Source organism: Gobio gobio (assembly GCF_949357685.1).
Source record: "Gobio gobio genome assembly, chromosome: 7".
NCBI lineage: Eukaryota > Metazoa > Chordata > Actinopteri > Cypriniformes > Gobionidae > Gobio > Gobio gobio.
In genome coordinates, this window is record NC_137103.1 from 37,290,396 (window position 1) to 37,307,193 (window position 16,798).

General features: G+C 37.7%; 2 protein-coding genes across 2 annotated transcripts in view; both read right to left on the bottom strand.

Moving 5' to 3' along the window:
- piga (phosphatidylinositol glycan anchor biosynthesis, class A) overlaps positions 1 to 16,798 on the bottom strand; it is an 882,343-nt gene that overhangs the window by 168,481 nt on the left and 697,064 nt on the right. The gene's annotated exons all lie outside the window — the stretch shown is intronic.
- Positions 1,622 to 15,276, bottom strand: chaf1b (chromatin assembly factor 1, subunit B). Its single transcript, XM_079821338.1, has 14 exons — positions 15,180 to 15,276; positions 14,527 to 14,660; positions 13,588 to 13,720; positions 13,386 to 13,506; positions 12,816 to 12,919; positions 9,901 to 9,997; positions 9,680 to 9,764; positions 6,868 to 6,961; positions 6,601 to 6,670; positions 6,078 to 6,169; positions 4,571 to 4,730; positions 3,644 to 4,174; positions 2,759 to 2,838; positions 1,622 to 2,654 (listed from the first exon to the last, which is right to left on the bottom strand). The coding sequence occupies exons 2-14, from the start codon at positions 14,650 to 14,652 to the stop codon at positions 2,509 to 2,511; spliced, it is 1,839 nt and encodes a 612-aa protein (XP_079677464.1). The 5' UTR covers positions 14,653 to 14,660; positions 15,180 to 15,276; the 3' UTR covers positions 1,622 to 2,508.

The window sequence follows — 16,798 nt, forward strand, 5'->3', positions numbered from 1 at the left end:
CCAGGCGCTAGCTATACGTTTTTCAGCAATTTGAGCTACAGTAGTTCTTCTGTGTGATCGAAGCAGACGGGCTTGCCTTCGCTCCCCACATGCATGAGCCTTGGGTGCCCATGACTCTGATGCTGGTTCACAGGTTGTCCTTCCTTGCAACACTTTTGGTAGGTACCACTGCATAACAAGAACACCCCACAAGACTTGCCGTTTGGAGATGCTCTGACCCAGTCATCTAGCCATCACTATTTGGCCTTTGGTCAAAGTCGGTCAGATATTTTCACTTGCTTCTGACAGTTGATTTGCTTATACACTATATTGCCAGAAATATTGGGACACCCCTTCAAATAATTGAATTCAGGTGTTCCAATCACTTCCATGGCCACAGGTTTATAAAATCAAGCACCTAGGCATGCAAACTGCTTCTACAAACTTTTGTAAAATAATGGGTCGCTCTCAGGAGCTCAGTGAATTCAAGCATGGTACCGCGATATATTGCCGCCTGTGCAATAAGTCCATTCTTGAAATTTCCTCACTACTAAAAGTAAATACTCAATGACCAACTTTTAGTGGCATTATAACAAAGTGGAAGCAATTGGGAACAACAGCAACTCAGCCACGAGGTGGTAGGCCATATAAAATCACAGAGCGGGGTCAGCGCATGCTGAGGCGAACAGTGCGCAGAAGTCGCCAACTTTCTGCAGAGTCAATAGCTACAGACCTCCAAACTTTGTGTGGCCTTCAGATTAGCTCAAGAACATTGAGTAGAGAGCTTCATGGAATGGGTTTCCAAGTCTGAGCAGCTGCATCCAAGCCTTACATCACCAAGTGCAATATGAAGCGTCAGATGCAGTGGTGTAAAGCACGCCACCACTCTACTCTAGAGCAGTGGAGGCATGTTCTCTGGAGTGACGAAACGCGCTTCTCTGTCTGGCAAGTCTGGGTTTGGTGGTTTCCAGGAGAACGGTACTTGCCTGACTGCATTCTGCCAAGTGTAAAGTTTTGTGGAGGGGTGATTATGGTGTGGGGTTGTTTTCAGAGGTTGGGATTGGCCCCTTAGTTCCAGTGAAAGGAACTCATAATGCTTCAGCATACCAAGACATTTTTGACAATTTCATGCTCCCGACTTTGTGGGAACAGTTTGGGGATGGCCCCTTCCTGTTCCAACATGACTGTGCACTAGTGCACAAAGCAAGGTCCATAAAGACTTGGATGAGGGAGTTTGGTGTGGAGGAACTTGACTGGCCTGCAGTCCTGACCTCAACCCGAAAGAACACCTTTGGGATGAATTAGAGCGGAGACTGCGAGCCAGGCCTTCTCATCCAACATCAGTGCCTGACCTCACAAATGCGCTTCTAGAAGAAAGGTAAAAAATTCCCATAAACACGCTCCTAAACCTTGTGGAAAGCCTTCCTAGACAAGTTGAAGCTGTTATAGCTGCAAAAGGTGGGCTAACTCCAAACCCTACGGATTAAGAATGGGATGTCATTAAAGTTCATGTACATGAACGGCAGGGTTCCCAAAACTTTTGGCAACATGGTGTATATCCCAAAGCTTGACATAATCAATGTTAGTCACTTCATCCGTCAGTGGTTTTAATGTAAAATGAGAACATACTTTTTTTTAATTTAAACTTTGTAAAGAATGCTTTAATACATTTGGTTATTTTAAACAGAATACTGAAATTGGTTTTAAATGGGGAAAGACCAAATTAGGAAGTGTAAAAGTTACTGTGATTTTTCCTTAAAGATAAGTCATGTTTAAGAAACTGCCCTGTTCTTTTAAATAAATTGTATGACTTTGCTTGATCAATATTTAACATGTATAGTACAAATTTGTCTGGTAATACAATTCAAAAGTTAAAAATCTAAGGACCTATGAACTTAATCCTGGAGTGTAAAAGTGTTTGTACTTGCTATATTAAACTCAAGTTCATATACTTCCCTTAACACAGAGCTAGTTACTGTTAAAAATAATAAAACATAACTTGTATAATAACATCCTACAATATAATATAAACTTCATTGCATTTTCATCATGATATTCTATAAAACTCAGTGTCAAAAGCTTAATGCAGCAAAATTCTAAGAGTCAAAAACCATCCAATCAAGGCAAGTCATTTAGTGCTTTTTTTTTTAAAGAATCTCAAAATGTTCAAGCAAATCTTTACATAACATGACAATCGATTATATCTAAACATTCTGTACTTCAAAGACAGTAACATTCTTAAGAATTCTTTGTGAAGAAAACTAAATTCAAAAAGATGGTCCAACAGTAAAACATTCCTGTCCAATAAAATATGAATTTAATTCATGGAGGAGAAGGTTGTTTTAAAGAATTAAATGCATTTCTTTCTCTTAAAGAACACACACAATTATTAATAGAAAAACATTGAAAATGAGTTCCAGAAAATTCATAACTGACTCCATGTCCATCAAATATCAAATTTACTGGTTTATATTTTATTTTTGAGGATGCGAGTGTCAATAAAGAGGCACAAAGAACCATGCTCAGTGCCTATGGTTCCTGGGGTGTGGCAGTGGGTTCTGTGCCCACTGTGTGCTCACTGCTCTGGGCAGTACCATTGGGAACATCTTGGACAGTCTTGGACCTCTTGGATTCAGGAGGTTTGCACGCTGGGTCACTGGGAGGAGATGGTCTCTCTGTAATACAAATTTTATTACAGACCATACAAATGCAATTTAAGCAAATAATTGAAACATTAAGTATTTAGAACATTAAGCATGCAATAAACGTCTCGACTAACCATGCTTGGATTTCTCAGTGGAAGATGGGGTGACAAAGGGAGTGGGGGATCTGGATACAATTGGAGTCAGTGAAATTCGTCTGAAAGAGAAGTACATACTTGAACTATTGTGAACATTTCCTTTACTGTTAAGGTCATGGATTAGGCTGTTACACTAAATCTATAATCTCCTGGGATACATTTATGGGTTGCCATGACAATTTCTTATTAAAAAAAAATCTTACAAAGCCCAAATTTGGAATGGTGGTATGGTTAAAAGCAATCAGTGTGTTTACATGTACCCTCATAATGTGATTTTGGCAATATTCAAATTAAACTAATGCGATTAAGCTCATAATCGTAATAACCATATTTGCATAAAACTAGGTGGCAATAACCAGCCATGTAAACAACCTTAAACACATTATTACCACTCTTGACTAAAGTGCACATGTGCACGGATGCCTTGTGTTGTTCACATAACTTCATGAATGAATTCCATGACATTATTCTGAATCAAATCGCTAAACTCTGTAAAGCAACGCGCCGTGGATCTTTGCTTCTTCATCCAGACGGTGCGAAGAACGTGATGGCAGCGTAGGCAAACCCGGCAAGGCAATGTTCATCACTGCTCCGAATAATATCCAGTACGCCCATAAAAAATTATTTTGAATTTGATGTGAGTATATTAAAACAATGGCCGGTAACATGCATACTGTATGCCTATCTGAGTGTGGTATAACCATACTTATTCTGATTATTCGTGATTATTAGTGAAGAGTTCTGCTCATGTCATGTAAACATCTTACTGCGATCAAGACCTTAATCTGATTATTAGAAACGATCACATTTTTGGTGCACATGTAAACGTGGTCAATGTTACATACCACAGGTGTACCGCCCTACCTAGGAGTGGGTCCTTTTGGAGTTGTGATACTTTTGGAGTTGAGGGGTCCAAGGGGAGTGCTGGGGGCTGTATGAGGTGTAAGAGGTCCTCTGCTGGATCCAGGGGTAGAGGGAGCAGATTTAGGTGTGCTGGGGGTTGTACTGGCGGCAGCTGCAGGTGATTTGGGGGTGCTGGGTTTGCCCCAGCCCTCCAGGGTGTTGAGTGTGATCCTTCTGGGCTGAGGTTTGGTTTTCAGCCCTTGTGGTGTGCGTTTCTCTTCTGGACCAGATACGCTGGGGGTCTTCGAGGATGCAGATCCCTCTTTCTCCTTTTCCTGTACAGCAGGTATGTTAGCCTGGCGAGGCACGGGGGAAGCAGTCTTGCCATTGGCTGAGGGTCTTTTTCCCTTCTTCTCATTGGTAGAGGATGGGGTCACCATCTCCAGTGGAGGTCGTTCCTTTAATGGGGTGCCGAGCTCTCCCTCATCAAATGACACAAAGGAACAGTAGCCGTCAGTGGACGACACTGTCAAGAAGGAGCCATCTCGAGACCTGTGGAACAATGTGCATAGCAGCAAATGTTAGTCAATAACTGCTATTTTCAAAATGATTCTAGACACTAGATGTCTGCATTTTCTATAACTTGAACAATAGCATTGGTTGGTCAATTGTCATGGATTTCATCTATGACAAATCCATTTCTAAATAGACAGAGGAGTGTTTCACGCTACTCTCTTCTGTATGGTATGCCTCTGTGACTCATGAGAAATAGCAGGTTATGGTGGCATTTATCAATTATTGCAAATTCCCCACTATTCTCCTTATTTATAAAGCAGCAAAAGGCCAGGAATGGACATTTAAAAATGAATAAATACCATCAAAAATTATTTACATTTATATATCTATACATTAACTAGTCGGTTAATCACATTTGCATATGTGCCTTACCAGCTCAGATCACTCAGTGTGTGGTAATGAATGTTGGAAACATATCCAAACGGCAGCGTCTGCTGTGTGTCGTAAAAGAAGATGGAGTCTTCCGATGCAACCGCAAACACCAGCCGATATGGCAAATTAAACGCATTGGACACCGGCTTCAGTGAACCATCTGTAGAACAGAGAAGAGTAGTGTTGTCACAATACTGGAATTTACAACTTCGATATGATACCTTGAAAAATAGCGATATTCGATACCACAGGGAAAACAACCATATATACCGCCATTATTTATGATAATTTGGGTAATTGTTGCAATAGCCTACACAGAACAGGATTTATTTTAATCGATCTAAATAAAAAAAAGACAAGTAAACAGCCAGTAATAAAATAAGAAATAAACACATTGCAAACAATAGCATAAATAAATACAAATGGAATAAACAAACTTTAAAGCCATGTTCATGTTCAACTTTCGGGGTGGAACTTGGGCGCTGAACATGCTGATTGGTTGAGCTCACGCAACATTTTATTTAAACCTAAAAATCTGTGGTGCGTGCAGTAAGAGTTGTTTACTATTCGAATCAACAATGGAGTTTAAAAAATACGGCCGATGACGAGGTTCAGGCTTTATTGCGTTTATTTGTGGAGGACGAAATCCAGTGGGCTCTGGAAAGTCACACGCAGTCCTGCGTCATCGGACTAATCTTCACGGTATTTTAGACTGTGATGGAAACGCAGACAGCAGCAGGTCTGGGGGGAAAAGGGTTCCTGGGAAAAAAGTTCCTGGAACAAATTATTCCGGGTAATTTGAGGAAACGGGGTTAAAGTTAATAAATGTAAAATAACACTGTATAGTCCTCATTGTACAAATTAAAGTAACAAAAGTTATTCAGTCAAGAGCAGCGAATTATTTTCTCTTTGCCTTTGGATCTTTGATTAACATGACAGACAGCAGCAGGTTTATTAGGCTGCTGTCACTAAGCTTATGCATGGATCCTATATACGGTTACACAACATGCATTTTCTCTCAACTATTTACGTTCCAAAACGGACTGTATTTACCTGAATACTTGCCAAACCAGGCATTTTGACAATTTGTATACTCCTTTCTTTGGCCGTGATCATGGAAACAATTGTATGGCAAGTACTCGCTATTCTAGTGGATTTTGTTTTCAATATAGGTCAGTGGTGCACACGCTTTTGGTGTAAGCGTGAAACCTGCAGGAATGAGTCAGATTATGCGAAATACTAGTACTATTTGACAGGAGCGAATGAGTCGAGTGTGAGAGGAGGCCAGTGTGTGTCAACTTGCTGTCGGAGAGAAGAGAGTGCTTGAATGAATGCGCAGCTGGTATCAGTATATTGATACTGCAGAAAAGGAGTACTGGAACGGTTTCAGATATTTCAGTATCAATATCAATACATATACGATATTATTGATAACACTAGAAAAGGGAAGAGCACGGTCTTTCCATTGCATGGAACACAAACAGCTCTGGAAGAATATTGTTTGTACCTTCAGTTCTCTTTGTCTTCAGCTCAAAGTACACTGGGCTGCAACGCACAGCCAGGGTCGCTTTAGATGGACAGGGCAGATGAGCAATGGGTCTGAGACACAAACAAACAATTAAACATATAAAGTTGACTGTCAGCATTCAGGCTGGGCATTATAAACTGGTTCTTATTTAAAATACTGGAACCACAAGTTTTTCATGCTGCATTTTAAAAGACGTTAAAGTTTACACATTCGTTCAAAAGTTTGGGGTTGATAACAAGAAAAATATTTTATGCGCAAGGTTGCATTTATTCGACAAAACTACAGTAAACAATTTGAATTTAATGTTCTTTTTAATTTAATTGTTTTTTTTTAACAATTTATTCACAATAAGCCTGTTGCTTTTGATCAATTTAATGAATACTTGCTGAATAAAAATATTAATAATAATAATAATTAATAATGACCCCAAACATTTGAATGGTAATTTGTGTTTGATCAATGCCTAGCTTTACAATTGAAAACACACATTTAGAACACAAACCTCTTAAAGCTTCTTCTGGAGAACACATATGTGGTGTTTGTAACATTCTCTCCAGCCTCAACGCACCCAGCTAAAAATAAAATAATACAAATATTCCATAACTACAGAAGAAATGTACATGTAAATGGATACCAGGCCAAAAATTCATACTGTATAATGTTTCAAATAAGCGTGTCAAAATGCATTAAATAGTTTGTTATAATAACTAGTCTCACATACATTGCATACACAGTATATAAATGTAAAAGTGTTTTAAATGAAGTGTACCTGGTGCAAGGAGGAATGACCCATCTGGTGTGAACGTGAGACGTCTGAAGAACGATCTCATGCTGTCATCATGGAACATTCTGTAGTTCTTCACCTGAAATCATTACAACAATAAAAAATAAATAAAAAACACATTTACTCAAGCAAAACACACAAATATTATATAATAAAGTGACAATTAAAAAAAAAATAAAAATGAATCAATAATTGTTATAATAAACATATATATTATCTACTGAGAACTTAGTACTTAGAACTGACCCAAGAACTAAAGGCAGGGCTTCAGTTCAGACTAACATTTGAGAGAAGTATCTTCAGTGACTATAAAAGGAGCGCTCTTTACTTGTAAGTAAAGTAAATTACTATGTAATCTCACTCACGTTTTTGTTTTCCATGGTACTGACTTTTCCTACTTCATACTTCAGAACAAAACTTAGACAATTTTATTTCTTGATGATTTTATATTTTATAATAGTGATTTCATAACGTCAATATATTAATTCAAAAGCAAAAAGTGTGACAAAAATATGTTAAGGAGTGGAAACGACAAAAAAAAAAACAATAAGAGCTGCACTGATGCCATCTACTGGTTATAGTGGTAAGCCAAAGACAATCCCTTAAAGGGTAACTAAACCCTAAACTAGTGTTAATTTCGTTGACAGATAATTTGTGTCAATTTTCGTCAACCACCTTTTTTCACTGATGAAAACGAGACGATAACTAAAAAAAAACTAGTGTTGGATGACAAAAACTATGAACGAAAAATAAAAACAAGACGAAAATGTTAGGGAGGGACGATTAGGGAAGAGATCCAGTCCGAACTGATATCCTGTGTACCAGATCCGCTCATTTGATTTGAACGTGCTGATCTAACCGCTGGAAAACACAGCGCTGTTGAGCTTCTACAGGCTCACGCATCCCCAATACAGCGCTGCAGAGCGGTTCACAATCAACGAATAACACACATTTATGCCAGGCAATTGTTTATGAACTAATACTGATGAACAATGACAATGTTTACTTTATGATGCTTATATAGTAATATGTTTTAGATGGTTGTAACAATGCATATTTCATCTCCCTCATCTGAACTTGAATGAGCATCCTGCAACTGCAATAGTAAGGCGCATACATTTCAAAATAAGAGTCCCGGTATATTTCGAGCTTGTTTATAATTAAAAGTCACGCATTATATATTCGTTTTTGCTTACACAATAAACTGTATTTAATTTAATTTCCATTTAATTCATAGTCAGGAGGAAAGACCAGTATGTGACACAAATTCAATAAAGTATTAGGGTTATAACGGCTAACTAAAACCATAAAAAAGGTCTTCATTACTTGAAATTAAATAAATGTTTACTGAAATAAAAAATAAAACTTATTTGAAGCTTTAGCTTAACCTGATATGGCCTACTAACTAAAACAGAAATACAAAGTTATAAAAACTATATAGATGTTTTTAAAAAATAAACAAAAAAAGTGAATTGAGCTCTCCTTTCATGTATTTTTAATGTACAAAACAAAATGATGTCAAAATGTAAGCTCAAGTGGCAGTCTGTTATGTAATGCTAAAATGCTTAATGTATTACAATTTAACTAAACTCATTAGATTTAAGGAGACTAAATCTACTGTAGATTTAATAAACTAAAATCCTATGATATTTAGTCAACTAAAACTAGACTAAAACTAAAAACAATTCAGGTGACTAAAATATGACTAAAACTAAATGGCATTTTAGTCAAAAGACTATGACTAAAACTAAATCAAAATTTGCTGTCAAAATTAACACTGCCCTAAACCAACTTTTTTTTAGTTAATGATCTGCAAGACTGGGGCTTTATTAATGCTGTTCATTGATTCGAGTAAATGTTTTGACATTTGGGTATAAAGTGTTTTAATTCTATAATTCTAAGTGCTGCCATCTTAAGGTTGAACGGTGGCTACTGCAGTTGAATTTTCCTATTGGACGTTGTAGGTCATCGTGACTATGATGATTCCTCCAACGGCTCACTACACACGCCCCTGGCACAAGCTCACCACGCCCTCAGAAATGTTTTCCCCAATCACATGATGAGAGCGGCTTCACTCCAGTGTGAACTCTAATGTTACATGAAGTAGAAACATTATAAATTAAACTTACTTGACACTTGCTTTAACATTGTAATAAAGAAAAAACTGTTAAATAATGCAGTTTTCAGTACACATCAGGCTTTTCTTGCGATATTATTGCCGCCCGTCATGTGTACAGATCATTTTCATACATGAGAAGCACTTTCAAACCCTGACACGCAAGTGGTTGCCGTCGTAACGAACAACAATACAGTAACGTGCTGGAGTATATAGTCTAACTTTTATTTGAGGAAATTGAGGATTTGACTGTTCATAGATTAGGTCATATTGTCTCATTCTCTCTTGCGCTGCTACTTCACTAGCACCGTCAGCATCGGGAGTTAACGCAGTTTGAGTCAGCAGCTCGCATTGATAAGGCTCCGGGTCTGTGTCTACAGACAATTCACCCTCCTCCACTTCAGGTGAAGGTGGGGGAGAATGACCGTTCTGTTGCAAAAGCTACTGGCTACTCCAGTCATTCTCCATCTTTGTGACTCGCGAGTCAGACAGCTGTCAATCAATCCGTCACTGCGGGTCTCAGGTGCACGCCCTCGGTTCATCCCCTCTGTCTCCACTGGGCTCTGCCCACTTTTCCAGCATTTTTCAAATATTGCCAGTGGGTGGAGTTAAGCTCTGAGCTGGGGTTTAGTTACCCTATAACAAAAATAAAGGCCGGCTGAAGATCCTAGTGACACTCACCTCTCCGTCTGCAGCAGCGGCTGATGCCATCTTACTCACACTGTAAGCTTTTCTCCTGTTGTGAGCACTGTACACACGCATTACCCTAAGCCACAGAGATTTTACATGCCGTCAGTATGCAAAACCATGAAAGGTTTCACTTCAAAATGCTCATCACAAGATTCTTGGTCTATGATATGTGTAATGGCTTAATTCATTTGAAAGTCAAAATCAACACTAACCTGTCAGAGCTTAATGTGCTGATGTATTGCCCAAGTGGGTCCCATGCCACTCCTTGCACATAACTCTTGTGATCATTAAAAATGCACATCTTTTGACCTGTAAACAAAACAGGTACTGAATTCAACAAATGTTCCATTATGCATTTAGCAGACGCTTTTATCCAAAACAACTTAAAATAGAGGAACAAAAGCAATTAATCACAGAGCCAACAATATACGTAATATACAAGGTCAGGTTTATTTGACAGCTAGATTAGGAAGCAAGCTAGAGCAGAGGAGAAATGCAGAAGGAACATCATAAAGTTCTGCTTGCTAAAACCCTATTACCATTTTACAATAGTCATAATTTAAAGGGTTAGTTCACCCCAAAATGAAAATTCTGTCATTAATTACTTAGCCTCATGTCGTTGCAAACCCATAAGACATTTTTGATGAAATCGGTAAGCTCTCTGACCCCTCCATAGGAAGCAATTTAATTACCACTTTCAAGGTCCAGAAAGGTAGTAAAAACATTGTTAAAATAGTCCATGTGACTTCAGTGGTTCAACCTTTTGCGCAACAAACTAAATAGTGTTAGACCGATATATCGGCCAGTTGATATATCGGGCCGATATTTGCAATTTTTACGTGTATCGGCATCGGATGATACAAGGCTGCTGCGTTCGCCAATATTGGGAGATTTTTTCCTGAATTACCGCTGGTGTTGCTCTACAAGAGATTAAGTTAAGTGCACCTAAGCATTAAATGACTAGGTTGTAAATATTTTTAAAATTAACTGTATAGTACAGTCAGTGTGCACTATTATGCTGCTTGCTTGTTGCTACTGTGTGCAATAGTGTAATTATTTTATTTATGCTTAAATATTTATTTTCAGAATATATTTTCACCACTGAACTCTTTTTTCTTGTTCTACCTCACCTGTTTTTACTATTTGTTAAATATTGTTTTTTTTGTTCAATAAATTTTCCTTTTTAAAATTTTTAATTGTTATCATCATGACCATTGTGTCATTTTTATGATGTAAATCGAGGGATCAAAAGCAGTATCGGCTCCAAATATCGGCAGCCCGTATCGGTCATCGGCTAAGACTGATGAAAAAAAAAATCACTATCGGCATTAAAAATTCCATATTGGTTGATCCCTAAAACTAAAATGTATTCTCGTCCGTGCCAGTCTCTTAAAGGTCCCGTTTTTCGTGTTTTTTTGAAGCTTTGATTGTGTTTACAGTGTGCAATATAACATGTGTTCATGTTTCATGTGTAAAAAACAGTATTTTTCACACAATTTACTTATCTGTATACCGCTGTTTTCACTGTCCTCAAAACGGCTTGAAAGATTTCCCTGTTCTATGAAGTCCCTCCTTCAGAAATACGTAACGAGTTCTGATTGCGCCAGCGGTTCCCGTGTTGTGATTCGACAGCAGCTTAGGGCACGTTGCCCGGAAAGGTCACGCCTCTTACCATAACGGGGAGATGAACGCGCTCAAACTACAGCCCCTGAAGGCCAAACAAAAATGATTTGACTCCGGGATGAAAATAACAGCGTCTGAACGACATGGCGACAAACGCAACCGAACCGAACGCAACACTTCCTCTTCTCCACTAGGGAGCAACAAGACCACGCCCCCTTTTTTGCGTATTCTTGTGGGCGGGGGTTAGTCGACAAACTGTTCTACTGACGTCATTAAAGCAGGATGTACAGAATTGTGTGTATAAAGTCAGAATTGCGTGTATAAAGTCAGAATTGTGTGTATAAAGTCAGAATTGTGTATATAAAGTCAGAATTGTGTGTATAAAGTCAGAATTGTGTGATAGTCAGATTTGAACTGTGTATAAAGTCAGAATTGTGTGTATAAAGTCAGAATTGTGTGATAGTCAGATTTGAATTGTGTGATATAAAGTCAGAATTGTGTGTATAAAGTCAGAATTGTGTGTATAAAGTCAAAAAAAAAGAGAAAAAATGGAAAGGGGGAAAAAAATTGCCTTTTTGACAATGACTTGTGTTTATAAATAGCCCGTTCCTTTTTTTTTGTTTTTTGTTCTGTTGTTTTCTGTTTAGTTATTCACTTTTGTATTTTGACTACATTTTGGTATGTGTATACTCTCTTTCCCGTACGAGAGTTTTGTATTTTGCTGTTTTTTGTCAATAAAAAAAAAACAAAAAAAAAAACAGGATGTACAGGGATGTAGTCCAAACCGGCCGTTCGCTGTAGGCTTTTGAAAGGGAACTTCTGTTAAATAAAATATCTCGCTTGGCATTGAACTTTGAGCTTTATAATTTTACAGGTATTATTTATGCTCTAACAGCAACATTACACACTAACTAAAGTTTGAAAAATGGGATCACGAAGAACAGGACCTTTAAGCTGTTGAGGTAGTATAAACAGTGCAGCACTTCTGAGCTCTACTTCTGCATCAGCATCACTCGCATTCGTTGTGGTGCTCACGTGAACAGCGTCGGCAAATGGTAAGCCAGCGTTCTGCCTTAGCTCTTCGAAAGAGCTGCACTGTATTTACTACGTCAACAGTGTAGGAGACTAGCACAGAAGACAAGAGATTGTTGAACCAAGTCGTTATTTTTGTTGTCTTTTTGCGCACAAAAATTTTTCTCGTCGCTTCAGGAAATTAAGGTTGAACCCCTGTAGTCCAAGGACTATTTTAACAATGTCTTTCCTACCTTTCTGGACCTTGACAGTGGTAATTAAATTGCTGTCTATGGGGGACAGAGCGCTCTCGGATTTCATCAAAAATATCTTAATTTGTGTTCCAAAGATGAATGAAGGTCTTATGGGTTTGGAACGAGGGTGCTACTCAAAACTTGGAATGAGGGTGAGTAAATGACAGAACTTTCATATTTCGGTGAACTAACCCTTTAAGACTAATAGCACTTCTTTAGTACTGATTCACGTTCCATACCCTTGTTGATGTCCCACATGATGGCAGTGTTGTCCACAGAGCCTGAAACCATGAAATTTCCATCGCTGGTCCATGAGATATCATATACATCCTCAATGTGTCCCCTAACAAACACAAACGACAATATGAGCTTTGACAAGTTTCTTCAAAAGTTAATCAGATAACTTAAAGTTATAAAGTAAAAGTAGCCACAGATGGTTTCTTCTGTATTGTGATGTATACCTGAGTGAAAGAGTTTATGGAAAGAAAAAAAAAAGTTGGATAGTGACGTGGTTATATCTATTGGTTGTTGATTAATGTAGGCAGAGAACAGCAAACTATGAGCTTGCAGTTGATTGTAAGAAAGGGGAGGCATTTAAGCGGACAAAATTATAGCATATATCAAGCTTGAGTTAAGACATTGATTAAAAATTATTTACTCAAAAAAAGAAGAAAATAAGTTGTAAAATTAGACATATGGACAGATGAATAACATGCATTTAAAAAAAAAAAGATTTTCATTTCATGCCAAATGTAAAGTCAAAGACAGTCAAGGAGGGACATTTTAATTGGGAGGGATTAAAATCAGACCTCAGAGTCTTGACCACACTCCAGCTCTCTTTATTGAGCTGAGCATCTTCATCTTCCTGAAAGGTCGGGGTTTGTTCAGGCTCTTTATTGTCATTCAGTTTCCAAAGCAAGATGGCAGCATCTGGAAAAAGCAGATATTTAATTAAACCATTTAGAAGTGATTTCTGAACTTACCCAAGTGATGATCTAACTTTAAACTTACCATCCCCTCCAGATGCCAAGACCTCAGCGGTTGGTGAGAAACGCACCACGTTAACTGCTTTAGTGTGTCGTGCCAAGTTAGACAAAAACTCAACGACAGCCTTCCCATCAGGCCCTTTATCCACACGCCACATCTGAAAGAGAACAGCTCTCTCATCTTACAGTCTGTAATATGCAATCAGTGTTAACTTAAAGGATTAGTTCCCTTTAAAATGAAAATTACCACATGGTTTACTCACCCTCAAGCCATCCTAGGTGTATATGACTTTCAACAAAATCAGAGTTATATTAATAAATATCCTGATGCTTCCAAGCCTTATAACGGCAGTGACAGGGTCCATTGAGTTTGAAGCTCAAAGTGCATCCATCCTTCATAAACGTACTCCACATGGCTACAGGGGGTTAATAAAGGCCTTCTAAAGCAAATCGATGGGGTTTTGTAAGAGTGTAAAGTAAAAAATGTATTAAGTAAAATATGAGCACTTTTAATAATCATAAGCGACATATGACGTATCGCAAGCGTTTTGAACTGCAAGAGGCGTTACACTTTCTGTGCAAGTTGAATATGGAAGGCGGTCTGGTGGAAACTAGATATTTTACTTTATAAAGTTTTAAATACGGATATTTCCTTACAAAAACCCATCGATTCGCTTCAGAAAGACTTTATTAACCCCCCAGAGCAGTGTTGAGTATGTTTATGATGGATGGATGCACTTTTTTGAGCTTCAAATTCGTGAGCCCTGTTCACCATTATAATGCTTGGAAGAGTCAGGATATTTATTAATATAACTACGATTGTGGTCATCAGAAATAATGAAGTCATTTACACCTAGGATGCCTTGAGGGTGAGTAAATCATGGGCTAATTTTCATTTTAAAGTAAACTAATCCTTTAAGAGACACCTGTGATGTATTAAATCAAGGTAGATGCTCTCTCTCACCCGCACTGTGGTGTCAACCCCAGCCGTAGCCAGTCGCTGTGTCCTTCCCTCACCACTCTGCTGGAAATCCAGACTGTACACTGGCTCCTTATTATGCCAAGCAATCTCACAGGTTACCACCTTCATCCTGACTCCTGATAGACATGGATATAAAGAGATAAAGATACTATGGTCATGAAGATTAAGACAGGAGGAATATGAAAGAAATAAAAGAATGTAAAAGAGGATGGCTAGACAGAGGAAAACACGCATACTGAAAAGCAAAATAGGAAATCATTTAACAACTTCACAACAGCAATACACGGTCTCTAAATAACCAGTGGAGTTGAAGGCAATGCTACAATTCTGTAAAGTAAACAACATCAACACTGTAGACATTTGAATATATTTGACGCTTAAAAGTACACAATTCATGAATATGAAAACATTGAGAACCATTAATAAACGTTATAGCAGACTGTAAAACAGTAACATTTGTTTGTAACAAGGTACTATTAAAGTACATCAACTATTACAGCGTCATCTACACGAACACACCAAACACAACGGTTCTTGAAGAACATTAATGGTAACAGCACGCAATGTCAATCAATAATAAATGAATAAGTCACTAGGCATATTTTTGTGTGTGTTGAAAACATTCATCTAGTTACCTCGACAATTAAAGTTGCAATAGGCGTAACAATTGTTCAACAGTTGCTTCGTGTTACTCCCGCGTTCACCAAAACAGTAGCCTTTCCCGCGCAGCGTTGTAAGAAAGACAACTTCCGGTTTCAAGGGTTGCCAGACCCCACATCAAAATCCGACTTTCTTCTTCTTCGTTGGTTTTATGGCGGGTTGCGATTCTTGCGAACCAAAAATCCCTCGTTGGGCTGTGACATTTTCAGAGGTGGACAAAGTACACAACTCCATTACTTGAGTTAAAGTAAATACTACTGATCAAAAATGACTCCATTGAGTGAACTCCAAATGACTCCAAAATGAGTCAAAGTTGTAAAGATAGATTTTTACTTAAAAAAGTTTTACTATCAAAAGTAAACACATTATTTTATTGTTGCATTGATGTATGAATGCACTTGGTGCCATCATGGTGGTATAAGCCAGTCATGCTACCTTGAACTCATTTAAATACTTGTTTAAAAGTTATAAAGCTCTTATCAAAGACAAAATCATACTAGAAAAGAAAGGTTTCTACATTGTTGGTTTTTTGACAAGATTATGTAAAAACATAGTTCTGAAAAGATTTCAGTTAACATTAGCCTACCTATGTTTTTGCAAGCTAACTAATGTCATTGTCGAACTTAACCTATGCATTAGCGCTGTACCAAGGCTATGGCAGGCAAATCTATAAAAAAAACATTTGACCAACAATACTTCATACCAGTGTTCATAATGTTCATAATAGTGTTAAACGATTTTATAAATATTACATTTGTTCTGGCGCCTGAGAGGCAGCTTTCTGTGTGCGCATCCGGATTGAATTGAGCTCTTTCGTGTCGCCTTTTTGGATAAACGACTTATCCACGTTCGCTCTTCTCTTTCTCCCGGACATTCACATTTTTGAGCAATTCAAATGTGCGCATCTCATGAAGGACATCAGTTCTGACTGGATCTCTTCCCAAATCATCCCTGCCTAACATTTGTCTCATATTTATTCATTGACGAAAATGTCAATAGATTTTTGTCATAGTGTTTGTCATTCAAAAACAAAGTTTTTTATTATGAAAAATGTCAAAGATGAAAATTATGACAAAAATTATTCATCAAAAAAATTAACACTGCTTTATACAGAAACTTTAGTTCTAAAAGCACAGACAATTTCCATTTCAAGCTTTCACCAGAAATGTAAAGTTTAGACACACACCTCAATATGCTTCTACAGGTTTGGATGGCGATTTTTTGAAGCCTATGATATGGTTTGTTTTAGGCAAACAAAGCAAACACTTAAAACTAAATTAATATTTAATATATTCAGAAAACTGAAACATATTTAAGTATGGCCATGTGTGCGCGCACTGCGCCTGAACTGCTGCCTTCTATTTTTCCATTGAATGGGAAATTTTTACCATAACAAACTATATCAAACCATAAGGCGTTTTTAATTATATTAAACTTATATAATATGTTTTTGTAAAATATAAGGGGAATTCTAGTTTTCTGTAGTAAATCCAATTTTGTTTGATAACCTTTGATACTTTTGTTAAAATAACTAGTGTGTTCATTGACAGTAGCCTTGAACAAGTTCTCAGAAACTTCAAGGCGGGACAGCTGT